General features: G+C 39.8%; 1 protein-coding gene across 3 annotated transcripts in view; it reads left to right on the forward strand.

Moving 5' to 3' along the window:
• Positions 1-439: 439 nt before the first annotated feature.
• Positions 440-23,343, forward strand: part of pla2r1 (phospholipase A2 receptor 1) — a 30,002-nt gene continuing 7,098 nt past the window's right edge. The window contains exons 1-24 of one of the 3 annotated variants that reach the window (XM_044209005.1): positions 440-738; positions 2,966-3,346; positions 3,516-3,689; positions 4,196-4,360; positions 4,669-4,782; positions 5,264-5,413; positions 5,712-5,906; positions 6,024-6,187; positions 6,682-6,792; positions 9,098-9,210; positions 9,315-9,484; positions 9,570-9,778; positions 10,347-10,492; positions 12,260-12,344; positions 12,454-12,589; positions 12,684-12,719; positions 13,165-13,325; positions 15,549-15,613; positions 17,518-17,621; positions 17,702-17,838; positions 20,001-20,118; positions 20,309-20,448; positions 21,349-21,490; positions 22,720-22,955. In XM_044209005.1, coding sequence (XP_044064940.1) covers positions 594-738; positions 2,966-3,346; positions 3,516-3,689; positions 4,196-4,360; positions 4,669-4,782; positions 5,264-5,413; positions 5,712-5,906; positions 6,024-6,187; positions 6,682-6,792; positions 9,098-9,210; positions 9,315-9,484; positions 9,570-9,778; positions 10,347-10,492; positions 12,260-12,344; positions 12,454-12,589; positions 12,684-12,719; positions 13,165-13,325; positions 15,549-15,613; positions 17,518-17,621; positions 17,702-17,838; positions 20,001-20,118; positions 20,309-20,448; positions 21,349-21,490; positions 22,720-22,955 — 3,597 coding nt within the window. In that variant the 5' untranslated portion in view covers positions 440-593. Of the gene's footprint in view, positions 739-2,886; positions 3,347-3,515; positions 3,690-4,195; positions 4,361-4,668; positions 4,783-5,263; positions 5,414-5,711; positions 5,907-6,023; positions 6,188-6,681; positions 6,793-9,097; positions 9,211-9,314; positions 9,485-9,569; positions 9,779-10,346; positions 10,493-12,259; positions 12,345-12,453; positions 12,590-12,683; positions 12,720-13,164; positions 13,326-15,548; positions 15,614-17,517; positions 17,622-17,701; positions 17,839-20,000; positions 20,119-20,308; positions 20,449-21,348; positions 21,491-22,719; positions 22,956-23,343 lie in introns of all 3 variants that reach the window. The other 2 variants (XM_044208984.1, XM_044208994.1) reach the window with 2 other exon arrangements.

The raw sequence follows: 23,343 nt of genomic DNA on the forward strand, positions 1-23,343 counted from the left end.
AATGGCCCATTTCAGAATAATGTATACTAGATCATTGGATTATAATTAATGATGCATTAATATGTAAGCATCACTAATGTTTACTACTTTACATAATGTCGTGTAGCTTAATATCTAAATTAATACATCATAGTTTATTAGTTATATTTTGTATTAATAATCTGAATCTGCAAAGTAACTAGTGACTAACGATGTCAAAGAAATGTAGTGGAGTAAAAAGACAGTAAAGATGCATAAAAGGAAATGCTCAAGTTGGCTACCTTAAAATTGTACTTAAGTAGCTACAGTACTTGGTAGTTACATTCCACCACTGTCTATTTATCTATGATTGTGTTTGTTTACTTATTGAAGTCCTTTTTATTCAGTCTAAATTAGGTTTTGTTGCTGTCTCAGTGAAAACAGAATGCAGTTTCCAGACCGGAGAGGAGCCGCAGCTCCTCCGTCAGACGTGACGTCGCTGTTCCTGCGCTGAAAAACTTCACTCGGCCGAAGTTTTCTATGAGGGAAAAACAACGAGCCCAAATTACTCTCTCTGACCCGGAGCCTCGGAATGTGCGGACATTTGCACTTCAACATTGCATCCCGCCGTCGAAATGTTAAGACAGTTGTTTCGTTTCGTCGACTCCGTGGCTGTTGTGGCGACTATTTGTGCAGCAGTGTTGTTGGTGAAAAACTGCGTGTGTGTCACCGAGGAGGACGATGAGGTCCTGGAGAAAAAACAGCTCATGGAGTTTTACAGTAAGTTCAGTCATCTGGCTGTAGCTGCTGCTCGGTGGTCCTTTTTTATGTGAATGGCCTCCTGCAAAATATGTCCACACTACATCTTCTGGTTTGGGATTTTGTCTTGTACTCTTAACATGGTAGATAATTATATAACTGTACTGAATAGTGCGTTGGGAGAGCAGAATAATCATTACAACATGTTCTCATTGTGCAAACTATTCCCCAGTTTCCTAGGGACCCACCTAAACTATCTTCAAGTCCCATAGTGGCCTTTGAACCACAGTTTGAGCCCCACTGCTGCAGCTTGGCTCCAGTTTCCAGCAGTGATTTTTATTATCTGTAAAACAGGACAACTCCAGAAGCTGCTTGTGCAAGTTCATTTTGATGAAGAGAAACTTGTCCCCCAGATGAGTTAATTATTGAAAATAAATATTATAAAACCTCATAAAGTGAAATCTGAATAAGGAAAAAAATCAGATGCTATTTATCATGCAGCTCATGCTGAACAGCAATCTGGTTAACATGTGATTATGTTTGCAATGGGGCTGAAATGATTGTGAACTTATTGGTTAGTCAATTGAGTGATAATCAATGGCAATTTTGAAAATCAATTAGTTTATTAAGGAATAATGTAAAATAATCACTGCTTCCAGCTTCTCATATGAGCGGATATAATGGTTTTCTGTTTTATATTATTGCATGTTGAATTAGCATTGAGGCAATTGATGACTTGACTGGTGATGGACAGCAAATTAATCTGCAACAATTCTGATAATTGATTCATCTTCACAGCTGTTCAGTCAAACAAAAATGGCTCATTTTAACTGGTTCCAGCTGTTTTTATCTCTTCAGTATAATTATAAATTGAAAAGTTGGTTTTGGACTAAACAAGCAATTTGAATGTCACCTTGTGCTGAGAAATTGTGAGAAGAAAACTGTATATATACTTGTATATTAAAACTATTAACCTATTAATCATATTTAAAGATTGTTGCATTATCATGTCACTATTATCATGATACTAATTTTGTCAACATCACATCAGATTTAAACAGCCCTCCAATACACAATTTAAAGGGACAGTTCACTCCAAAATCAAAAATACCTATTTTTCCTCTTACCTGTAGTGCTTTATCCATCTAGACTGTTTTGGTGTGAGTTGCCGAGTTTTGGAGATATCAGCCGTAGAGATGTCAGCATTTTTTGAATATTGACATGAAACTGCTCACAACAAATCTGTGGATTATCTTGAGTAACCAGGTCATGATTTCTGGAAAGAGACATTGCTGTTGAGTTCAAATGTATTTTCAAATGTATTTTTTTGGCGCTTTGAGCACCACAAGCCAAGGGCCATTTAGTCCCATATATGTCCAAAAAACTCCAGTCTGGATGGATAAATAGCACTGCAGGTAAGAGGAAAAATATGTGTTTTTGATTTTGGGGTGAATTGTCCCTTTAATGCTGTGTGTGTGTATATTAGTGTTATGGTATAGTCCATTCTAGTATAAAAACACAGGAAGGATATTTGGCCTCTGAAAAAGCACCCCCACATACAAATACATACAGTTTTGGTCACACAGACCTTCAACGCCAACGCCTTTTTAAAATAGTCTTTCCAACTATGTAAATTCAACACAGGTAATGTGAACATTTTATTTAGATTTGTAACATACACTCTGTTTTTCTACTCCAGTATGCAATAGTGACATGAAGGAAGAGAGAGCCTAATTCCTCTAGCTGTTTTCATCACTGCCGTTTGTATATATGCGGTATACATCCTCTGTTTTGAGTATCCAGTTTCCAAAGACAGTGTTTCGTTTTGGAAGACAAATGGTTCCCTCAGGCCTTCATCTATCTTGAATACTGCTCCATTTAGGTGGAGAAATCTGAAAAAACAAGGTGAAATATTGTTATTGTTATATATTGTGTGGATATATAAGTGTGGAAATCCACTGGTGGTGAAAAAGGTGTGCAAGTATTCTCACTTTACTTTCTGAACAACTTTATATAAGACCCTTTGCATCCCACTGAGGTGGTATGCCATCATACAGTATATTAATCTATCCTTTTTTTGCTCACACTAGACAAATCCATCCATCCTCCCCTCTCTATGTTACACATTCACTTCCTCCCCCATGTCTCTCACCCCTCTTTTCATCATAGCTCCCCCTCCTCTCCTTTCCTCCACTACTGCTCATTTCATCCTCTTCCTCCTTCTCTCCTCTCACCCATCTCTTTCTAGAAAAGGGTCTGTTCATCCTGGAGAGTGAGCCGCTGAAACGCTGCATCACAGTGGATCGCTCTAACCTGGTGCTGGAGGACTGCGAGCGGCCCACGCGCCGCATGCTATGGAAGTGGGTCTCCCGACATCGCCTCTTCAATTTGGGCACCAGCATGTGTCTGGGCCTCAACATCTCCGACACGACGCAGCCTCTCGGCACGTTCGAGTGTGACACGGCCCTCCCTGTGCTGTGGTGGCGCTGCAGTGGAAACATGCTGTACGGGGCGTCCCAGTGGAAGGTGGCTGTGGCTGGACGTTTGGTGGTGGTAAAGAAAAACTCTTATCATGAGTGGAAAAGATACAACACGCCCAGAGAGGGGCCCTGCTCGTATCCATATGAAGGTAAACATCTAAAATATCCTGTATATTTTCTGACTTATAGTTTATCTAACAGCTCTTTGGTGAAACTTGACACACTTAAGCAACAGAACAGTTATCTTAGTCACTCTCTGATTTGTCTACAAGATAGTTATAGTCATTTCAAATTATACTGAGTCTGGTTTATTTGCAGATATCCACACTTTGTTGGGAAATGCACATGGCATGCCCTGCGCTTTTCCCTTTAAATACAACAACAAATGGTACTCTGAGTGCACAACTGAGGGGCGTGAGGACCATCTGCACTGGTGTGCTACCACCACCCGCTATGATGAGGCCGAAAGATGGGGCTTCTGTCCGGTGCAAGGTAAAGTGGACGCACAGACAACCCAGAGTAAGAAAGGAACTTGAGTAAATAAGCTACATGGCTTGAAGTATGTGGACCCCTCCTGTTTCAACATTGTAATGCCCCCATGCACAAAGCGAGGTAGTTAATAGTTTTCTGAGTTTGGTGTGGACTTGACTGACTTGCACAGAGCCCTGAACTCAGCCCCATCCAACACCTTTGGGATGAACTGGAACGCCAACTGTGAGCCAGTTCTTATCATCCAACATCAGTGCTCAACTTCAATAGTCCTCCTGTGGCTGAATAATGGGAAATCCCTGCAGCCAGTTTCTAAAATCTTGTTGAAACAAAACCTTTCCAGAAAAGTGGAGACTGTTATAGCAACATACCTTTTAAAACTTTCCCATTCTCTGTCGTATCTCTACTCCTCCTACCTATCCAGTAATGGCAAAGTGCTGACTCATTTCACCTCTTTCCTCATCAGTTTCCTACTGTCTTTCCTTTTTAATTCATGGCTTTATTCATAGATTCCAGCTGTGAGCATTTCTGGGAGTCAAACCAGGAGCTGCAGGCATGTTACCAGTTCAACCTGTACACCATCCTAACCTGGAGTCAGGCGCTGTCGACCTGCCAGGCTCAAGGTGGAAATCTGCTTAGCATCACCAGCCTGGCAGAGCAAAGATATATCAGAGGTAGGCATCTGATAGAAAACACAAACAAGGACCATAAAGCTGCTGAATGAAATAACCACCATGTACTGTCCCTGTATTACATCCACAAACAGTACACTAGACCTACACTACACTAGTACTAGAATCTGGTGTTTGTCCTTGCCCTCCCTTCTTTTCAGTTATTTTATGTCTTGTTCTGCTGTCCATATTATTTATAAATCACATGTGTCAGACTGGCCGACAGTTTACCAATAACCTATTTTCTACTGAAATTAGATACGATTTGTTGACAACTCATACAACATTCTTGTGTCTGTGTCTTGTGGTAGATCGGCTCGCAAGTGTTGGAGTGATGGTGTGGATCGGGCTGAACCACCTGAAGGATGGGTGGGGTTGGCAGTGGTCTGATGGAGCACCTCTATCATTGGTTAATTTCACCACAGGTACTGATTATTTATTTACTCCAGGGGCAAGTGAGAGGGTACTGTCTGTTTCATGAGATTTTAACATAAATATTTTCAGTAACCTCTTTGTAGATGTAGACGTGTGACCCAAATGACAACAACTTTTTTTTTAATGAAATTAAAGTATATTTTTTAAGTTTCATATAAACCCAAGAAAGGAAAATAGATAAAAAGGACATCTTAAACTTGATTAATTAAACAAAAAGATACAAAATATATATTTTCATAGCCCATATAACATATAAAACATTAAATATATCTTTATTTGGTCTAATAACAATGCTTTATAGTCTTTTCTGTATTTTGTCACCTTCATCAAATGTGCAAGCTCAGTTTGTGTCAAAGGGAAGGGTTACCACTTCAGTACGTTTCTACATATTGGGTTCCAATATAAAGAAAACACAAGGGTTAAAAAATTTAACATGAGACTGAACTGCTCCCATCACTGTGTTCCCATCAGCTCTGCCTGCCAGCCCGCTACAGGACAACAGACAGTGTGGAGTTTACAACTCAGCCTTTGAGGGTCACTGGCAGAGTCTTTCCTGTGAGTCTGCTCTGCCTTATATCTGCAAGAAGACACCTAATGACACCCGGAGAGCCGAACCACTAGGTGAGAGCGTGTGCATTGTATGAACACCTGACATGCAGATGGCTTCCCTGCATCTTCAGAGGTGGCCTGGACTGTGGCAGGGATGAATTATGAGTCAGTGCAAAATGTACAAGAAGCTTTTTTAGCTCCTGGCCTCAACAGCTGCACTGCACCTGGGGTGTGAACTTTTGATCTTCCTCTCTATTGCGCTGTTGGCGGCTAGACCAAAACAATGTCTGCTGTGAATCTGTGTTGTAAAAATGTGTTCTTCTGGTCTGTCCTGTTCTGATTTCTCCTCCTCTTCTTCTTCCTCCTACAGAGGACTGGCAGTATATCCATACAGAGTGTGCTAATGGATGGTGGCCTCATAATGGTTTCTGCTACCGGTTGCTGTCAGAAACAGAAGCAGGAAGCTGGGAGGAGTCTTCCCGGGCCTGTGGCTCTCAGGGAGCAAACCTCACCAGCCTCCACTCCCTTTCTGAGGTGGAAATGCTGCTCAACCTCCTGGCTAACTGTAAGGAGCATCATGCTATACAGTTATATGAAGTTCTGTTTCTTATAGACACTCTGGGGATATACCATGGGGATACTAAATACTATTTTGTTTGTGTGAATGCCATGGTGCATGCAGTTTCTGGGGAGAGTATAGAGGTGTGGATCGGTCTTTGGAAGCAGGCATCGTTGCCGACTGTAGAGTGGTCTGATGGCTCACCAGTAACTCTCACTGTCTGGCACCAGTATCACCCCCCTCACAACCTGACAGATGCAGCGCTTTGCGCCAAAGCAGACAGAAAGGTGGGAAACACTGCGTTGTTGTTCTTTTATGTAAAAAGTCTCTTGAAGCTCAGTTATAACAAGAGAGTTTAGCTCCTCCAGTCAGCGAATTCAAATTAAATGAATCCCTTTGAGGGCTACAACTAATGATTATTTTCATTATTGATTAATTTGCCCTTTATTTTCTTGATTGATTGAGTAATTGTTTGGTATATATGCACATCACAGTTTTCCAGAGCCTAAGGCTTTCTTCAAATGTCTCGTTTTGTCTGACCAACAGTTCAAAATCCAAAGATATTCAATTTACTATAATTTAAGACATGGAAAAGCACCATATCTCTCATTTGGGTAGCTGGAACCATCAAAAATCAAAATGATCAAAATAGGTGCTGATTCATTTTCTGTCGATTGACTAATTCATTAATTAATTGTGTATGCTCTAATCCCTTTATAATGTTTGTATGCATTCATCGGGTGCTGTCCTTGTCAGAATAAAATGTTAACCTCTTTCACAGGAAGGTAACTGGCTTTTAGCATCATGTGATGAGCGACTGCCTGCTGTGTGTAGAAGAGAAAGCCAGAATCCTGTTCATCACCGTGGAAGCTGGGATGAGGGTTGTCCTGAGGTAGGAACACGCACATACATCCAGGTTAACATGTACTCACTGGCTGAAATGTCTGGGAGCAAGACAAGGAAACTCTGTCATGCAGTGGGACTCTTTTGTACAGTAGCTTTGCCCTAACCTCACAGTAGAAGGGGATCAAAAACATCACATTACATGATTACATAACACTTAATCATCTTAATTTACCTCTGATAAGACTTTACCCATAATGTGGCACAACTCGGGTTTAAAAATGCAAAGATAACATCTACAAGCATAAGATGTTTGGTTTCAGGTTGTTCCATAATGATTTACTTTTAACAGTAATTGTATTTGTATATTCATGTATTCCTTTGTAAGGGACTCCCTTTGCAAGAAAAGTGCTGAAGCAAAAAGCATAACCAAATGATTTGCAAGAAAATCTGATTTGTTGACTTTGTAAAATGACATTCTCTTTAAGAAAAATGAAAATGTTCTATTTCTGACAGAAATTGAAGTGACTTATTTTTAACTTTGTCAGGCAGATTATGTGCTGTGCAGCGTTACAATAGCTCCATACAGATCAGAACATGCACCAGGCGGAGCCACACGCCTGCTGCAGTTCAACTTCTGAGCAAGTTGCCCCTTCAGAAGCACAATGAGCTGATTCACTCGACTGCTGACGTATTGTCTGGCATTCATGTTGCTCCTTGACTCTGTTTACAAGAATATCAGACTCCTGAGTCATCGGGCTACTTCATACCCTGGATCATGAGGCCAAAAATGGCCCTGAAGGCACAATATCAGTGGACATGCTTGAGCAGTCTCTGATGATTCCTGCCCCGGTTTTAGCAGACAAAACTATATTTTCCACTTTAGTCTTTTCATTGGCTGTGTTGTACAATCTGGTAACGCAGGTAACCATGTAAAATGTTTACCGTAAGTGTAATTTTGTTGATAAAATGACTCCAGACACTCTCTAGTTTTAAAGAAATCTTTTAATTTTGTCTTCATGTAAATGTCAGTATAGGGAGGATTGGGGGTAGATGGGATATAGGGGTGAAGGGGGGCAAACCACCCCCTCCACACAACCTAACACACAGACTTGCATACACAAGCAGACCTGAATATAATTCCCCACATACTGTCTACACTAACACATAGTATAACCATCACTCCACATTAGGACTGGGTAGGTTTGAAAGTTTTCAATAGTAGTTCCAGTATGATACCTGAGTTTTGGTACTGATGCCAAAAGGAAACTTTTAAGAAACTTTACCAACAGAAATTTACATTTTTAGCAATGGTGTGGCTCTATGGATGGTAGTACCATTTGGACTGTTGATCAAATATTGGATGGATTGCCATGAAATTTTGTACAGGCATTCATGGTCCCCAGAGGAAGAAGCCTGCAGACTTTGGAGATCTCCTGACTTTTCCTCTAGCGTCACCATGAGGTTGGCTTTTTTGGTCTTGAGTGAAATATCTTCACAACTATTGGATATTCAGGGTCCCTAGAGGATAAATTCTAATGACTTTAGTGATCCCCTGGCTTTTTATCTGGTGCCATCATCTGGTCAAAATTGAATTTACCCAATAGTTTGGATTATGACCAAATACCTGCAACACTGCTAACATTCCCATCAGCCTCAGCTGTACATTGCGTTTAATGCTAATTAGTAAATGTAGCTGCTAGCAGACTAAACTAAGATAGTGAACTGGGTTAAAATTACTTGATCAATATCAGCATCTTAGTTGTGTCAATGCTCACGTCACTGTGAGCATGTCCACATGCTGATGATGTCTTGTTACTACAAAACCCTTTTTCATTTAACAAAAGAAGCCAAAGTTCTCAAATATTAAATGTTGTCTAAATGCAAGCAGCTGTACAAGGATCAATTAAATTGGGATCTCTCAGATCTAAGAATATTGTAGGTAAAAAAAGATCTCAAATCTAACCAAATATTCTATGGCAATTTTCAGTACTTGACAATTTTAGATACTTGGTGCTATGGACATGTTTTGATCAGTACCAGTACCTTCTTATCATAATAATAATTGTACATGTATATTTTAGTTTGTATTTTTCCTTTACCTCTCATCTATTCCTCTGCATCACAAACTCTGTGCACTCTGCTGATTGTTGCTCCTGTAACTCTATTTTGCTGTACTGTTTCTTCAGTCCTTGACATTCTTATCATATGTGTGTTTTAATATTTCATGTGCTCTGTGAAGGTACTGTATTTGATGATGTTTTTGTCTTGTGGAATATAGAAAATACCTGCAGTTTGAAATAGTACATAGATGGAGTTTGATTAGTGGATTCTTTGTTGTTGATGTGTTGTAGGGCTGGAAGCGACATGGCCACTCCTGCTACATGGCGACTAGCCATGAACAGAGCTATGAAGACGCACTGATGGGATATTACTGCAAGGCTCCTCTCCTTACTGTGGAAAACAGGTGGTTTATTGAGCAAGTGATTTATTGTGTTGTTTTTAGTTTGTGGCAACATTGGAGTCTCTTTCCTCTCCTCACCTCTCCTCTCTTCTTCCTCATGCTGGCAGGTTTGAGCAGGCATTCATTAACAGTTTGCTGAGTGAGAGTGGGGCGAACAGTAGCATGTATTACTGGATTGGCCTCATGGACCTGGAGAAGAAGGGAGAGTACAGCTGGCTTCCTCACAATGACTCCTCTCTGCCTCTCACCTTCACAAACTGGAACAAACACCAGCCAGGTAGCCAGTTGTTGGAAAAGTTTTGTTTACTGTGATTGTGTTAAGTTTTCCGGTTCTGCTTTTCAACTCCTTCTTATTTCCTTAGTCAGTGCTGGTGGATGTGTTGCTATGTCAGGTGGCCCTGCTGTGGGTCACTGGGAGGTGAAAGACTGCAAGTCCCACAAGGCCTTGTCAGTGTGCAAGCAGAGCATCAGCAGTTACCACAGTGTCCAGCTGCCAGAGCACCACATTGATGCCTATGCCCCCTGTCCTCCAGGGTGGGAATCACACTCTGGGCTGCTCCACTGTTATAAGGTTAGATCATCCTCATCTTTTGTCTGTGCTCCTCTCTCTTCTCTGTCCTGATTCATTCAACAGTACATTCTGGACATGACATCAGTCTATCAACACACATAGACAGACAGACTTATTCACATTCACACCTGCAGGAATTTTATTTTCATAATTTCCACAAGGTCTGCAGCTAACAACTATTTTCATTATCAGTTAATCTTGGCCAACCAGCAGTGCAAACCTCAAAGGTATTCAATTTGCTTACTACCATAAAGAAAGAAAAAAAGAAAATTAACAGAAAATATTCACATTTAAGAAGCTAGAATATGATTTTTTTTGTTGTTGCGATTTTACTTCCATAACAATTAATCTGCTATCAAAATTGTTATAAACTATGATTTATATTTGAAATTTTTACATATTATGCTCATTATGAATACAGATTTTTTTTTAATTACTGAAAAAAAATACACATTTTATAAAAATATACAGTTTCTATATATGTGACGCATCTCTACAGCCTTACTGACAGTGTTTGTTGTATATTTGATCTGTAGCTCTCAGCTGACAGTAAGTGTTTCTCTTCTAGGTGTTCCATGATGAGAAAGTCCTGATGAAGCGTTCCTGGGTGGAAGCAGACTTCTTCTGCCTGGCCCTCGGGGCTCAGCTGGCCAGCTTCCACCACTATGAGGAGCAGGTGTTTGTTAAGCAGCTCCTCAGTACCATGTTTGAAGGGTTGGTACAGCCCTCTGGGCCTCGTTAGTGCAGGAATGTTATGGGAAATGATAAATGTATCGGTTGAGGTGTTATGTTTTGAAGTCTTATGTTTATAGAGCAGCGAGTACAGAATATAATTATTGGCTTTTGAAGATGAAATGTGGTTTGGGATTGTTTCTAATCTGTCAATCGATGATTAATTTCCTACAGGGCAAAACAACAAAAAAAAAAAAAAAAAAACACATAAATAAGTAATGTAACCAAGTAATACATTCAAGTTTCTTAATTGCAATTGTGAAACAATGGTGGATGTGCTACAATAATTTAATAATTTTGTAGAATCAAGTGTTAGGTTTGGGCGGTATGACAATATATACTGTGAGATGATAGAAAGTGTCAGAGATTAGTCATTTCAGTCAATCTTGCAAATCAGTGAGCAGGGCTGTTAAATAACAATATTGGATATACAGGATTTTTTACAATTTGATTATTAGTAATAATGCTAATATTAAAGTTTATTTGTATAGCACAAACCAATGTTACAATAAAAACAAAGATATAGGAATAAAATAAACAAGAAAGATATGAAGATAAAAATCTAAAATGTGCAGTGTATAAAGCTTAAAATGAGTTTTGAGAAGTGATTTAAAAGAAGATAATGATTTGGTTAGCCTGAGCTCCTCAGGCAGATTATTCCAGAACTTACGTGCTCTGATAGCAAAGGCACGAACCCCTCTAGTCTAAAGTCTAGACGCAGGAACAGCCAGCAGGTTCTTGTCTGAGGACCTTAGGCTGCACACAGGATGGTAAGGGGAGAGCAACTATGAAATATAATCTGGAGTCTGGCTGTGAAGAGCCTTAAAAGTAATCACTAAAATCTTGAAATCAATACTAAAACAAATGGTGAAGTAATATGATTTCTTTTCCTTCTTTTAGTTAAAAGTCTAGCAGCCACATTTTGTACTAGTTGGAGCCTGTTGAGGGATTTCTGGGTTACACCTGTTAAAAGACCATTGCAGTAGTCCAGTTGTGAGGAGACAAAGACATGCATAACAACTTCTGCATCTTTAAAACTTAAAACTCGTTAAATCGTGAATCTGTTTTTCAGATGATAAAAACCGGAGCAGCTTGCTGATATGATATTCAGAGGTTTTTTTTTTACCACAGGCTTGATGTTGTTGGCAACAGCCCCATTTGTGGATCAATCCAATCCTTCACATCTGCTAGACATCTAACCAGACGGGTCAGATCAGAAGGGTCATTGGGCTTTACAGGGAGATATATCTGCGTAAATGATACAATGAGACTGAGGGGAAGCTTATACAAGGAAAATAAGAGGTCCTAAGGTCCTAGAATTGAACCCTGGGGAACTCTGCATGCTTTTGCATCAATGTGATGAAATACTTTGATTTGTCAGGTATTTAATTCACTTGATTAGCCATATTCTTATTTGATCGAAGAAAATATTCTTCAGAATTTCCAGCAAAATGTACATAAAATTTACACTATATCACAATATAGTGAACCTATAAAGTGATATGAGATTTTACTTACATTGCCCATTGCCAGTGAGTTTCATGGTATAATCCAGATCACAACGGTGTGGTAAAAATATTCTACAACTAAATCTACAACTAAATAAAAGGATAAATTATATTTACTCCCATACAACTGGAAAGATTTATTCTACAGTGTGCTAGTGAAGAACAAATCTCAAAAGGTTAAAAGACTCACTCAGATGGACTTGTGTTGCAGTGTGTTTTTTGTTCTGCTCCTCTTTTGTAGAACAGAGGGTCGCTGGTTCTGGGTGGGTTTAAATAAGAGAGACCCTGAATATCCCGGAGCCTGGGAGTGGTCTGATGGTTCTCCTGTAAGTACATAGGTGGTCACAAAGTATCCACATGCCTTGTTGAAGCATGAAATAATACTCAGAGGGTGTATCCATCATGGTTTTGTGTCGTGTGTCTGTTTTCGTGCAGGTGGTGACGTCCTTCATAGAGGATAAGAACGAGGAGGATGACAGGAGAGATTGTGCTGTCTACAGTGACCTGACCAACAGTCTCACGCCGCAGCCCTGTGACACCAAACACGAGTGGATCTGCAAGCTGTCCAGAGGTAAACACCCTCACACCACCACTCTCCACACAGATGTACTGCACATACACACATCAGTACTGCATTACTTACCATACTCTGTTTTATGTTGCAGGTGATAAACTGAAAAAACCCTATTGGTACACAGAGCGTAAGTAGAAGTTTCATTTACTTCATTGCTTCTGGCAAGCTTCATATACACTGATACTGTAGATATTGTTATCTGTAGATATTGTTAATGTCTCTATTTCTATATGATGAAAGGCAAGCCAGGCAAAATATGGCCTGGCAGGGTAAAACAAGACCACATTATGACTGCACTAAAAGACTTATTTTACAACAATTACAATTACTCCTCTATTTTCTCATTACCTGCTAACTGAAAACATTTATCATTTGGCACAAAATGTATGAAATGAATATCATCTATGTACCTGCCCCACTATATAATTTTTTCCAAATAAACATTTAGGCTGGAAAACACGAATGTTTCCTCCCACAGTGGAGGTGTTCATTCATTTTACCCATCGATATTTAAAGTTACATTACTTGAAAATGTGTACCGTATTATAATTGTTCTCTTGGCTCCCCCACAGAGAGCGAGCCCTGGGTGTTTTACCGCGGAGCTGAATACCTGCTGGCAAAGCAGCCCTTTGACTGGGATGCTGTCTCTCTAGCCTGCCAGATGATGGGAGCCTACCTGCTGTCCATTCACTCCAGAGAGGAGCTGTACTTCATCAAGGAGCGCTTGCGGCGGGTCTGTTACTGCTGCTACTCATATACATAGATTCACAGAATTTCAGTAGCACCAGACTGCCACATATACAGATTTGTAAGATGGTATCTATTTAATAGTCACTTTGAGGTGGTAGCAGGCAGCAGTACTGTAATTATTTTTTCCAGAATATTAATGCATAACAAGAATATACATTTTTGTCATTGTCCCCATTTAAAAGAAAAAAATATCCAAAAACACAGTCACACCCTAAGGCATTTGGCAAAATCCAAATTTTGTAATTTTGTAAACAAGTAATAAAAATTCTCCAAGATAATAATATATGGTATATACAACACAAGTGTATATGATATTATTGTGATAACAATAGTCCTACTGTCAAATTATATTAAAACGTATAGGACGTATCACAGTTTCAAGCAGGGTACTCAAGGAAAACAGGAGATTGGACCCAGAAGCAGACTAGGAGGCAGAGCTGGTGCAGTTCAATGATTTAATGATGAAAAAGGCTTACACGTATATCAGGCAGGCAGTGGTCAAAACCAGGGAAGCAGTCCAACAACGGCAAACAAACCCAAGGGAGCAAGCAATAATCAGAATCCAAAATCCAAGCAAGATCCAAGAGAAACAGAGAAATAATCCAAGAAACGCTGGGGGAACACAGGAACCAAAGGCCAGGATACTTGACATAAGACTAAGACGAACTGACAAAGAAACAAGGGAAGCACACAAACTATATACACTCAGGTGAGGGGAGATAACAAGGCACAGGTGAAACTAATCAGGGCAGGGCAGATAATCAAAAGTGGAGGGAAAAGACACAAAGGCAGGAAATTTAAGTACAAAACATAAGAGGAGAGGTACGTATTACGTAATAAAACAGGAAATTACTAAACTAAACCCTCAAACCATGACAATACTCCCTCCCAGACATCCCTTTAGAAACAAGTCCAAAAAAAAGTTCAAGTCAATCCGGGTGGGTGGAGGGGGTCCTGAGGAGAGATTCAGGGGCTGAGCAGAAGACCTCAGGAGAACATCCTGAGGGCTGGACAGGTGCGGAGCCGAAAACCTAAGGCAGATGGCCTGAGGGCAGGATAGATGGGCAGAGCAGGTCCAAAGAATGACCAGACGTGCAAAGCAACTCATGGGGGCCGGCGACTAAGGGCGGCGATGAAGGCAAAACCCCTCTGGAGGTTGGATTGGAGGCCAGCAGTGAAGACAGAAGCCCTCTGGTGGCCACCGGCGATGGCAGAACCCCTTGGGAGGTCAGGCAGAGGCCGGTGTAAATGACTAAACTAAACCCCCAAACCAAGACAGGATGCACATAATCTCAAAAACCTTTTTAAAAAACGTGTTTCCTTGTAAAACATTCTATATGAAAATGCTATGTATTTTATTAAACAAATTAATACAGCTTATTCAAAAGGTAATGTAACAATTCTAGCTAATTTTAAAACATAGAAATAGCTACTCAATTGCATAAAATAACATCTGCAAATAGTTTGCACCACATTAAAACAATATTATCTCTGTAGCGGTACAACTGTTACAGTGTTTTAGCGAATTATCCCACCTCTTTACTTCTCATACCATAATTTTAAGAGAAAATGCAACTGACATTTACTTTTTCCCAGTGCAAATACTCCCACCATCTAATTGCAGTGACCAAAATGATGCCAGCAGCACTGAACATAAACACTTTTTTTTGTTTTCAGTGGGCATGGGCACAATTTCACACAGGAATACACAGCCAAAGCAGTGTACTTAATCACAGAGGCTCTTCTTCATTGAGTGGCCCACTAGGCAGTTCACACACACACACACAGTGAAAAACAAACACGTGCATGAACAAGTGTGAACACAATTGGCACACTCGTTCCTCATACAAACTCAAGTGTTTACAGACACACTTCGACAAGCTGAAATGTACCTCATATGTGGACACTTTCATGCTTGAGTGACCCCAAACACAGGGAGTAAGAAAAAGGCTGTTCAGCAGCAGCCTTTTGGACCACACTAAAGAAGTCTCTTGTGGTGCTGAGGCTTGTGAAGGGATAAAGGGAACAAAACAAGGCAATGAAAGAGGCGAGGCACTGGCCAAGGAGGGCGCCTGAATGGCCGCTCATGTCAGAGAGGCTCTGAAAAGACAGTCTTCCAGCCCAGTGAGGACTGGATTGCAAAGGAGGAGGGTGAAAGTGAAGCAAGTTCTTTTTCATCTCTGTTCCTTTCACTGTGTCTCCTCAGCTCTCCCTGGGCCCGACTGACTGGTGGATCGGCCTGTCCATTGGGCAGCCTGGAGAGGAGGTCAGGTGTGTGTGTTTTGGAGTTTGTTAAACATTTCCTGTTGCTGCCACTGATTCTATTAGAGCAGTCGACACTTTGTTCAACATCTTGACTAAAGAAATGTTGATGTAGTAACAATCCAGTGGCATGTTTCACAAAAGGAAATTGCTTGTTGATGCAAATGGTGGCAGCGACTCACAAATTGAAGATAAATTTGTGAATCCTACAGGGCTTTCGAATACTCATGCATGTTGCAGATTTGGTGAAATGGGCCCCAGATCTCTAGGGGAAAGCAACATGAAGCCAACTGAAGTCTGGCAATAATGTAAATTATTGTTGGGGCAAATCGTTTAAACAAAGTTGAACCGAATACATATAATAAGAAATAGAACCCAGCTACAAAGGAAAAGGGGCCTGCAAGTGTTGCCAAATGAAAAAAGAAATATAACAAAAGAGGACTCCTAACTCAAGGTGTTTTATAAACTACCTACTACTACCTCTCTAAGCAAACAAAAAATAAAATAAAATAAAGTCTCAGAGTTGCTCTTCTACTACCCAAACAAAGCACAATAGAGGCTTGTGTGGCTAGACAGCTCTTTGCAGTGACACATAGGTGAGCTTTTATGTAAAGATAAATTGTGCTAATCCTGGCCTAGTCTCAAAGTAGCCTACAGCAAGTGTCTGAAATCCACAGATTACAAGTTCAAACATCAGGCAAAAGGAGAGGCACAGGCGCAAGCTGTGGAAATCAAATAACACCCACACAGAGAGAAATTTTGGTCAGAGACACTTATGACAGGAAAATAACTATTTATTGCAAATGGTTATACAGTTAGATTTGGTGGAAAATGCTCTGCTGTTTGAGGGAGCTCTCAAAGAATCTGAGCAAGGATTCTGTTGGGAGAACTAATCCCTCTAATTTATAAGGTTACAGAATCGAAACAGACCGCTGTAAACATATATGAACATTAGAGCTTAGCAAGACAACAATAAGTGTGTTTCCGTCCACCTGTTTTTATGTAGATTTTCAATGTGTGCATAGAAAAGCCCCAAAGGGAAACAACAGAAATTCTAAATATCGTTTTTATGCTTGACTGAGGTGGAAAGGTTTGCCTATCAATAAAAGCAAAATGCGACAAAGTGAAAAAGTGAAAACAGATTAAAACTAATTAATCATGACGTATATGAAGCATGTAACTTAAACATCCACTCAATGTTCTTTTCCCCTGGAGAGAAGAAAAGTTGTGGACCAAATGCCATATTTCCATCATGTTTTTCACAACGTTTTCTTTTGTTTGAAGTTTGACTGGTGCTCTTTTAATTACGTCATCTTGTTGCACCTTCTTCTTTTGCAATTATTTAATGGCACCCAACTAGACTGGAACTGTTTGTCTCTCCAAATATTTGCATAACAGTAGTGGATGAAAACATGCATTTTCTTTTGCCAATTTTCTGGATATTCGGTTTCAAATTTTAGTTAAATTTGGATGGAAATTTGAATACAAACAAAGCTTAATCACAGTCGGAGGAGTTTGGGGTGTGGGGTTGAGTAATGGTGAGAACTGACAGTTTATCAAGGCCATCTAGTACACTTGTATTAATGTAATTGGATGTTACTTGTCAGCTGGTAGTCTAATAGAGTATAATACGTGATTTCTGTAACTTAAGTGAGGGAGACTTCAGTGTTCTGCCTTAACGAACGCAAAGCTTCATTTTGAGCAGAATATAAGTAGCTCGACAGCTGCAACATTGGGATCCATGGATTGGGTGCTCTTCCAATTACAGGTGTTGAGATGAAACATCAGGTCCTGGGATTGGTGGGATCCTCACAGCATTAGTTGCATGCATGAAAACCTACTGACAGGTTCATTAAGACCAGGACATCAGCTAGGGACTAGACACTTAAATGTATTTGCGTGTTTGTTTGCAGGTGGAGCGACAAGACAGAGGTAGACTTTCATAATTGGGCAGAGGGGACTGCCAGTGGTGGCTCAAGGAAAAACAGGTTGTGTGTCACCATGTCCTCTTCATCAGGTAAACACATGCAGAAACGCACTGATGCATGTATACTTGCACATGCTTGAATGTGTTGAGGTTTTCGTGGTATGTTGCAGGGAAGTGGTTGACGAGTAAATGCAGCGATCTCCACGGCTATGTTTGCAAGAGAAAGACTGTGTCTGTGGTGGAGACTCCCAGGGAGCCACACTACATCGGAGGATGTCCAGAGAAATGGCTGTACTTTGGACACAAGGTTCAGACACACACTTGGACAGGCATGCACACACACAAACACTCTTGAGTCATTTATGTCCCCTATTAAAGACTAAAGCAATGTAACAAAAACAGTACAGGAATATGGATGTATTGTCTGTGACATTACCCATGATTTTCTGATGGGATATTTAGAAGTTTGAAGTTTACAATTTGCTGCCATCCTGTTTGTTTGGAGACACAAAATCCAAATTCAAGCAACAGGGTGGAGCTGTGCTGGGTCGAGCAGCTGCAACCATCATGGATGTGTGTAATTGTCAGGGAGACCTGTCAGTCAAGGCAAAGACACCTCAAGAACCCATACCTACTTTATTATAGAACCTTAACTCAACACATATGAGTGAAATTGGTAAAATGAGATTAATATCTTGTATTATATCCTCTAGCAATTGTCAGAGAATCCACACCTGAAGCACTTACCACCACACCGCTTTAACTGTCACCCATAGCAGTTGTCACTTGAACATAACTGACAGTGATTCAGTAATGAACTTCTTTTGAGATCTGTGAGCTGAAACATTGTGACGTGCTTCCACATTTTACCAATTATTACATAGCTCCATGGATAAGAAGAGCCATCCCTTGTAAGTTACCCACCATACACAAAATGAATGATTTTATATCAGGTTTAGGAAGAATAATCAATGTTCATGTATCTGCATCAAGAAATTTCATCTGGTCAAGTCCACATTAAAAATATTGTATGTTTGTGGCTTTATTTTTTCATTATTGGTTACAAGTTCAGACATCTTGCTTAGCTGTGCAACCTCAAGTACATCTAGTTTTTATTGTTTTAAATGTAACACTTTACTTAAACCCAACTATTAAGAATTTATAGTATATGAACATTTAATAAATAGGTTTGTAACACATGATAATGTAGTTGTAAGCAGATATAAGCATATGCTTACAATTACATTATAGTGTGTTATAACCATAGTGTGTTGTATAGTGCTTATCAATGCAAAATAGTTTGGGTTAAAGTAAAATGTTACTGTTTTAAATGATTATCCACTTATTTTGCTGTAATGGTGCAAACTGCAAAAAGGTGGTTCATTTTATCCCACTCTTCCTCACAAATCATTTTGGTCACTTCTCAAATTCACAGCTGCCTCTGGGGTTGAAGCAGGATGTTTTTGTTTACATTCACTGTTCTTGAGGGACTTATGTTTACAACTTCCCACTGATGACGCTCAAACTGAGTCAACCTCTAAAAAAAGAGCAAAACCAGCTGATCCTCTCTTAAATCATCTAGTCATCTAGACTAGTATTACATCCCAAAATGTAGTTTTCTTTAAAATAAATGACTGTATTGTTCAAATAATGTAGATTGTTGCTAGCATCAATACAATATTGGGTGATAAAAGAAACATTTTGAAAAGTTATTTTCTTTTTGGAACATGGCAACATGTAAAATAATATTTTTGCACCAAAACAAAATTTCAGAAAAATGGTTAAAAAGTAACTTGATAAGATGGACATTCATTACTGGGTCTTACCAGATGAGACCCACTGACTTGGAATAGATGCAGTCTTTAGCAAGACTATTGTCTTAAACTATTGTTGTTCTGCATATTAAACAGAATGGAAAGCCTTGTAGCAATGTCTGACCATTCTCTCATTGAACATAAAATATGAAACAACAGTAATTAGTAAAAAGTTGTTTTGTTTTTTTGCCATTTAATTTCTTTATTAGAGTGTTGACAGGAAATGAGGGGAGAGATAAAAACAACATGAAACAGACTTCCCCGGTCAGATCTGAACTGTGGACACAAGGGCAACCCTATCTAGCCGGTTTTAAAGTATACATTTAAGTGCCTTTCTGAGTTAAACTTCATGGGATATGAACAGTGAAGACCTTAATGCCTTGTGTAATGTTACCTAATTTCCCTAAAATTTAATCATAAGAAGCAGAACTCTTGTTGATGCATAGAATCAGCTGCCAAACGTTTGCTTTTTTCCTGTTTAACCAGTAATATGAAATTACATCTATCAAAGAAGACTACATGCTTGGATTTTTTTTTTTTTACTTTGAATCCTGACCTCTCCAAACAAGAGTCCTGGTGGTGATAGGGGAATAATGATTTGCATTTCACAATGTGATATTCATGTTTTGTGTGGGATTTGTGTGTGTGTTGGCAGTGTCTCCTGCTTCACCTCCCTGGCAGCCCAAAGGAGGGAAAGAGTTGGAAAGATGCCCAGTCCATCTGCTCCGCATTCGAAGGCTCGCTGGTTGCTATAGAAGATGAGATTGAACAAGGTAGAGGCAACGCAAACTGTACAACTATCTGATGAATGGCCAATTTCATAAACAAACACCATCAGATAAGATCACTTTGTTTTTGCGTTCCTCCCTGGCTTCATTGGTAGGCATGTCAGAATGGAATACTGCTCATTTTTGTTAAATTTTAGTTTTTTATTTTCCTGTTGTCTTGTCATCATTTCTGCAGCCTACATCACCATGTTGCTCCAGGGAAGCTCTGTAGGTGTGTGGATTGGTCTGCGGGATGAGGACACCATGAAATGGACCAATGGGAAACCAGTCAGCTACACCAACTGGTCTCCAATTGAACCAAAGAGCTATCTCACTGTAAGCTCCTGTGAATATTTCAGGTTGACCTACACTGCTAACTGTTAGAACTTTAGCAATTTGTTATCTATTGTTATTATGTGTGTGAATATGCGTCCTCCCACAGGAGAGTCATCTAATCGTGTCCAAAAGAGTCCCAGCTTTTGCAGAAAATTACTTAATTAATTATATTTTTTGGATTTTTTTATGGCCAAACTGTGTGTCTGTGTTTGAATGTAGAGAACGGGTGATTCTTACATTATATACTATACAAATAAAATCTAATTAATTGTGTTCTTAAACTGCTGTTGAACATTGCACTGCGAGCCAAGACAAGTATACGCACTACAGCTCTAGGTCTCTTTGTTCAATGGCGTCTATGACAGATGGAGGAGCTTGAGACTCTGTGAAAGTGAACACAGAGTTATGCTGTAATAGAATAGCACAGCGGGGGAAGCCACTGGTTCCAGTAACAAGTATTTTAACGCTGTAAATTGCCATTGTCTTTCCAATTTGAAAGCTCAATCTTTAGCTTCAGCTCACTGTTAGCAGTACACACAACAGAAGTTCAATCTTGGTGATTGGATTTTTCTTACCAAAATTCTCTGTGGTCGTCGTTGTTGACTTCCTTACATTTATATGTACACATGCTTGTACCTTTTGAGGTTTTATCAGAAAACAGAAAATTCAACCAGGAGAATACCCACCCCAAATAACTCCTCCAGCTTTGTTACTCTTACATAAAACGAACTGGAAAAAAATTATGTGTAATGTGAACAAAGTTGAAAGCACCATTTCACCAAGTATTGGTTGAAGTGTCTGAAGATATGTGAACTGACGAGGCACACGTTCAGAAATGTGCTTTTGTGAATGGGTTTGTGTGTATTTGTGTGTATTGATATGTACTTTATGGACCCTCAGGAGGATGAGTGGCTTAGTGGATTTGCTGATGAGCCATTGTGTACTGTTATGTCCAACAACCACAACTTCCACCTGACAGGGAAGTGGTACGATGAGAGGTGCAGCAATAGTGGGTATGGCTTTGTTTGTCAAAAACCTCAAGGTAAGATTCCTTCAGTTTCTTTATCTTTGCTTTTATTCTGTCACTGTCTGTCTTCCATTGCCTCTCTGAATGTTTTTCAGCATGTCTGTCTTTCTCTTTTGCTGTCAGACCACTCTAGCTCTCTGAAGTTGAATGGTCTCTCATACACTTCTCTTATAACTTATTCTCTCTGCAAGTAAAAAAAAACCTTTGCCATCTTGAAGTGGAATCTTGAGTGCTGACAGGTGACACTGTGTCTGACACAAATTCTAGCATATTTCAACCTGGTGTATTTCCTGTAAATGTGGCCATTGTCACTATATTGTATTGACCCGGATAGATCTCCATGCAATTAGCCATAATGGCTATTCCAGGAGGCTACTTCTGTGTTTACTTTCAGTCAGATTCAGAGACAAACATTTGAAGTGATTCACGTAAAAATCTTGTTTATTTGAGAAGCTGTAGGAGTAGGAGGCTCGCACAACTTGCCACAATATCCCTGTTTCTCAGAATCTCTACAATGGAGGTGTTGAGTGCAAAGTTAGCGGCCATTGTGACCAATAGAGTCACATTTGTAGGAAATATGTCAGGTTGAAATATGTTTTCCTTTAAGGAAATAAACTCTAAAAACCCAATGACACTAGTGATGGTGGCCAGTCACATTTCTCTGGGTACACCAGGCCCCTCCTTTCATGTGGCCTTGCGTTATTTGATTAAAAATAGAATTGATAGCGTTGATTGTTGACCTTAAATTAATAGTTAGACATTTTGGGAAGTGTGCTTATTCACTTTCTTGCCAAAAGTTAGATGAGAAGATCAATACCACTTTAATATCTGTTAGTAAAAATTAAGCTACAGCCAGGAGAGGGTTAGCTTAACTTAGCATAAAGACTAGAAACAGGGGAAAGCAGCTAGCTTGGCTCTGTCCATCAATGACAAAAATCAAGGAAGTCACTACGCAGATGTGAAAATGGTATCAAAGCAAGAAAGCAAACTAGCCCAAAATGTCAAACTATTCCTTTAATTGACGTGCACGACAGCTAATCATCCATCCATTAATTGCATAAATCAGACGGTGTAGTCCCTCATTCGTCCAGGAGTGTTCTATCGACTACGACTGAAACCCTGTCTACAATTGCATAAATCCCAAACATTAACACCTTGAAGTAATCATTCTGACTACTACTGAGCCTACCAGTATCTTACCTTCTTCCCACACTCCTGTCTTTTGCCTTTTTTTCTTGTTACAGATACATCCAAACCCCCCACCCACTCCTATCACCACCCTCTCCCTGACAATATTGAGTACAGGAGCCGCAGCTACAAGGTTATGTCTGGCAACATGAGCTGGTACGGCGCGATGCATATGTGCATAGAGAATGATTCTGACCTAGTGAGCGTTACAGATGCCTACCACCAGGCTTTCCTTACTGTCCTTGTCAATAGATTGGCAGTCCCCCACTGGATTGGACTGTATAGTCAAGACGTATGTATCCTCTCATGCAATATGTACTGTATACCTCTGCACTGTGTTTGTCTACTATATGTTTGTGTCGGAGAGGTGGAATTGTGTGTGTTTGTCTGCTTTTCTACAGTTTATCTTTAAAGAAATAGTTATTAGTTAAGGAAATAACATTTTGGTAAATATGCATATTCACTTTTTTTTTACCAAGAGTTAGATGAGAAGATCACCACCACTCTCAAGTCTGTATGGTAAATATGAAGCTGCCGGTTAGCTACAGTAGCTTAGCATAAAGAGTGGAAATGGGGAAACATCTAGCCTGGCTCTGTCCAAAGGTTAGAAAGTCTGCCTAGAATCACCTCTAAATCAACATGTTATTTCTTATTTGGTTCCATACAAAAACAAAAGTGTA

Source organism: Siniperca chuatsi, linkage group LG1 (assembly GCF_020085105.1).
Source record: "Siniperca chuatsi isolate FFG_IHB_CAS linkage group LG1, ASM2008510v1, whole genome shotgun sequence".
NCBI lineage: Eukaryota > Metazoa > Chordata > Actinopteri > Centrarchiformes > Sinipercidae > Siniperca > Siniperca chuatsi.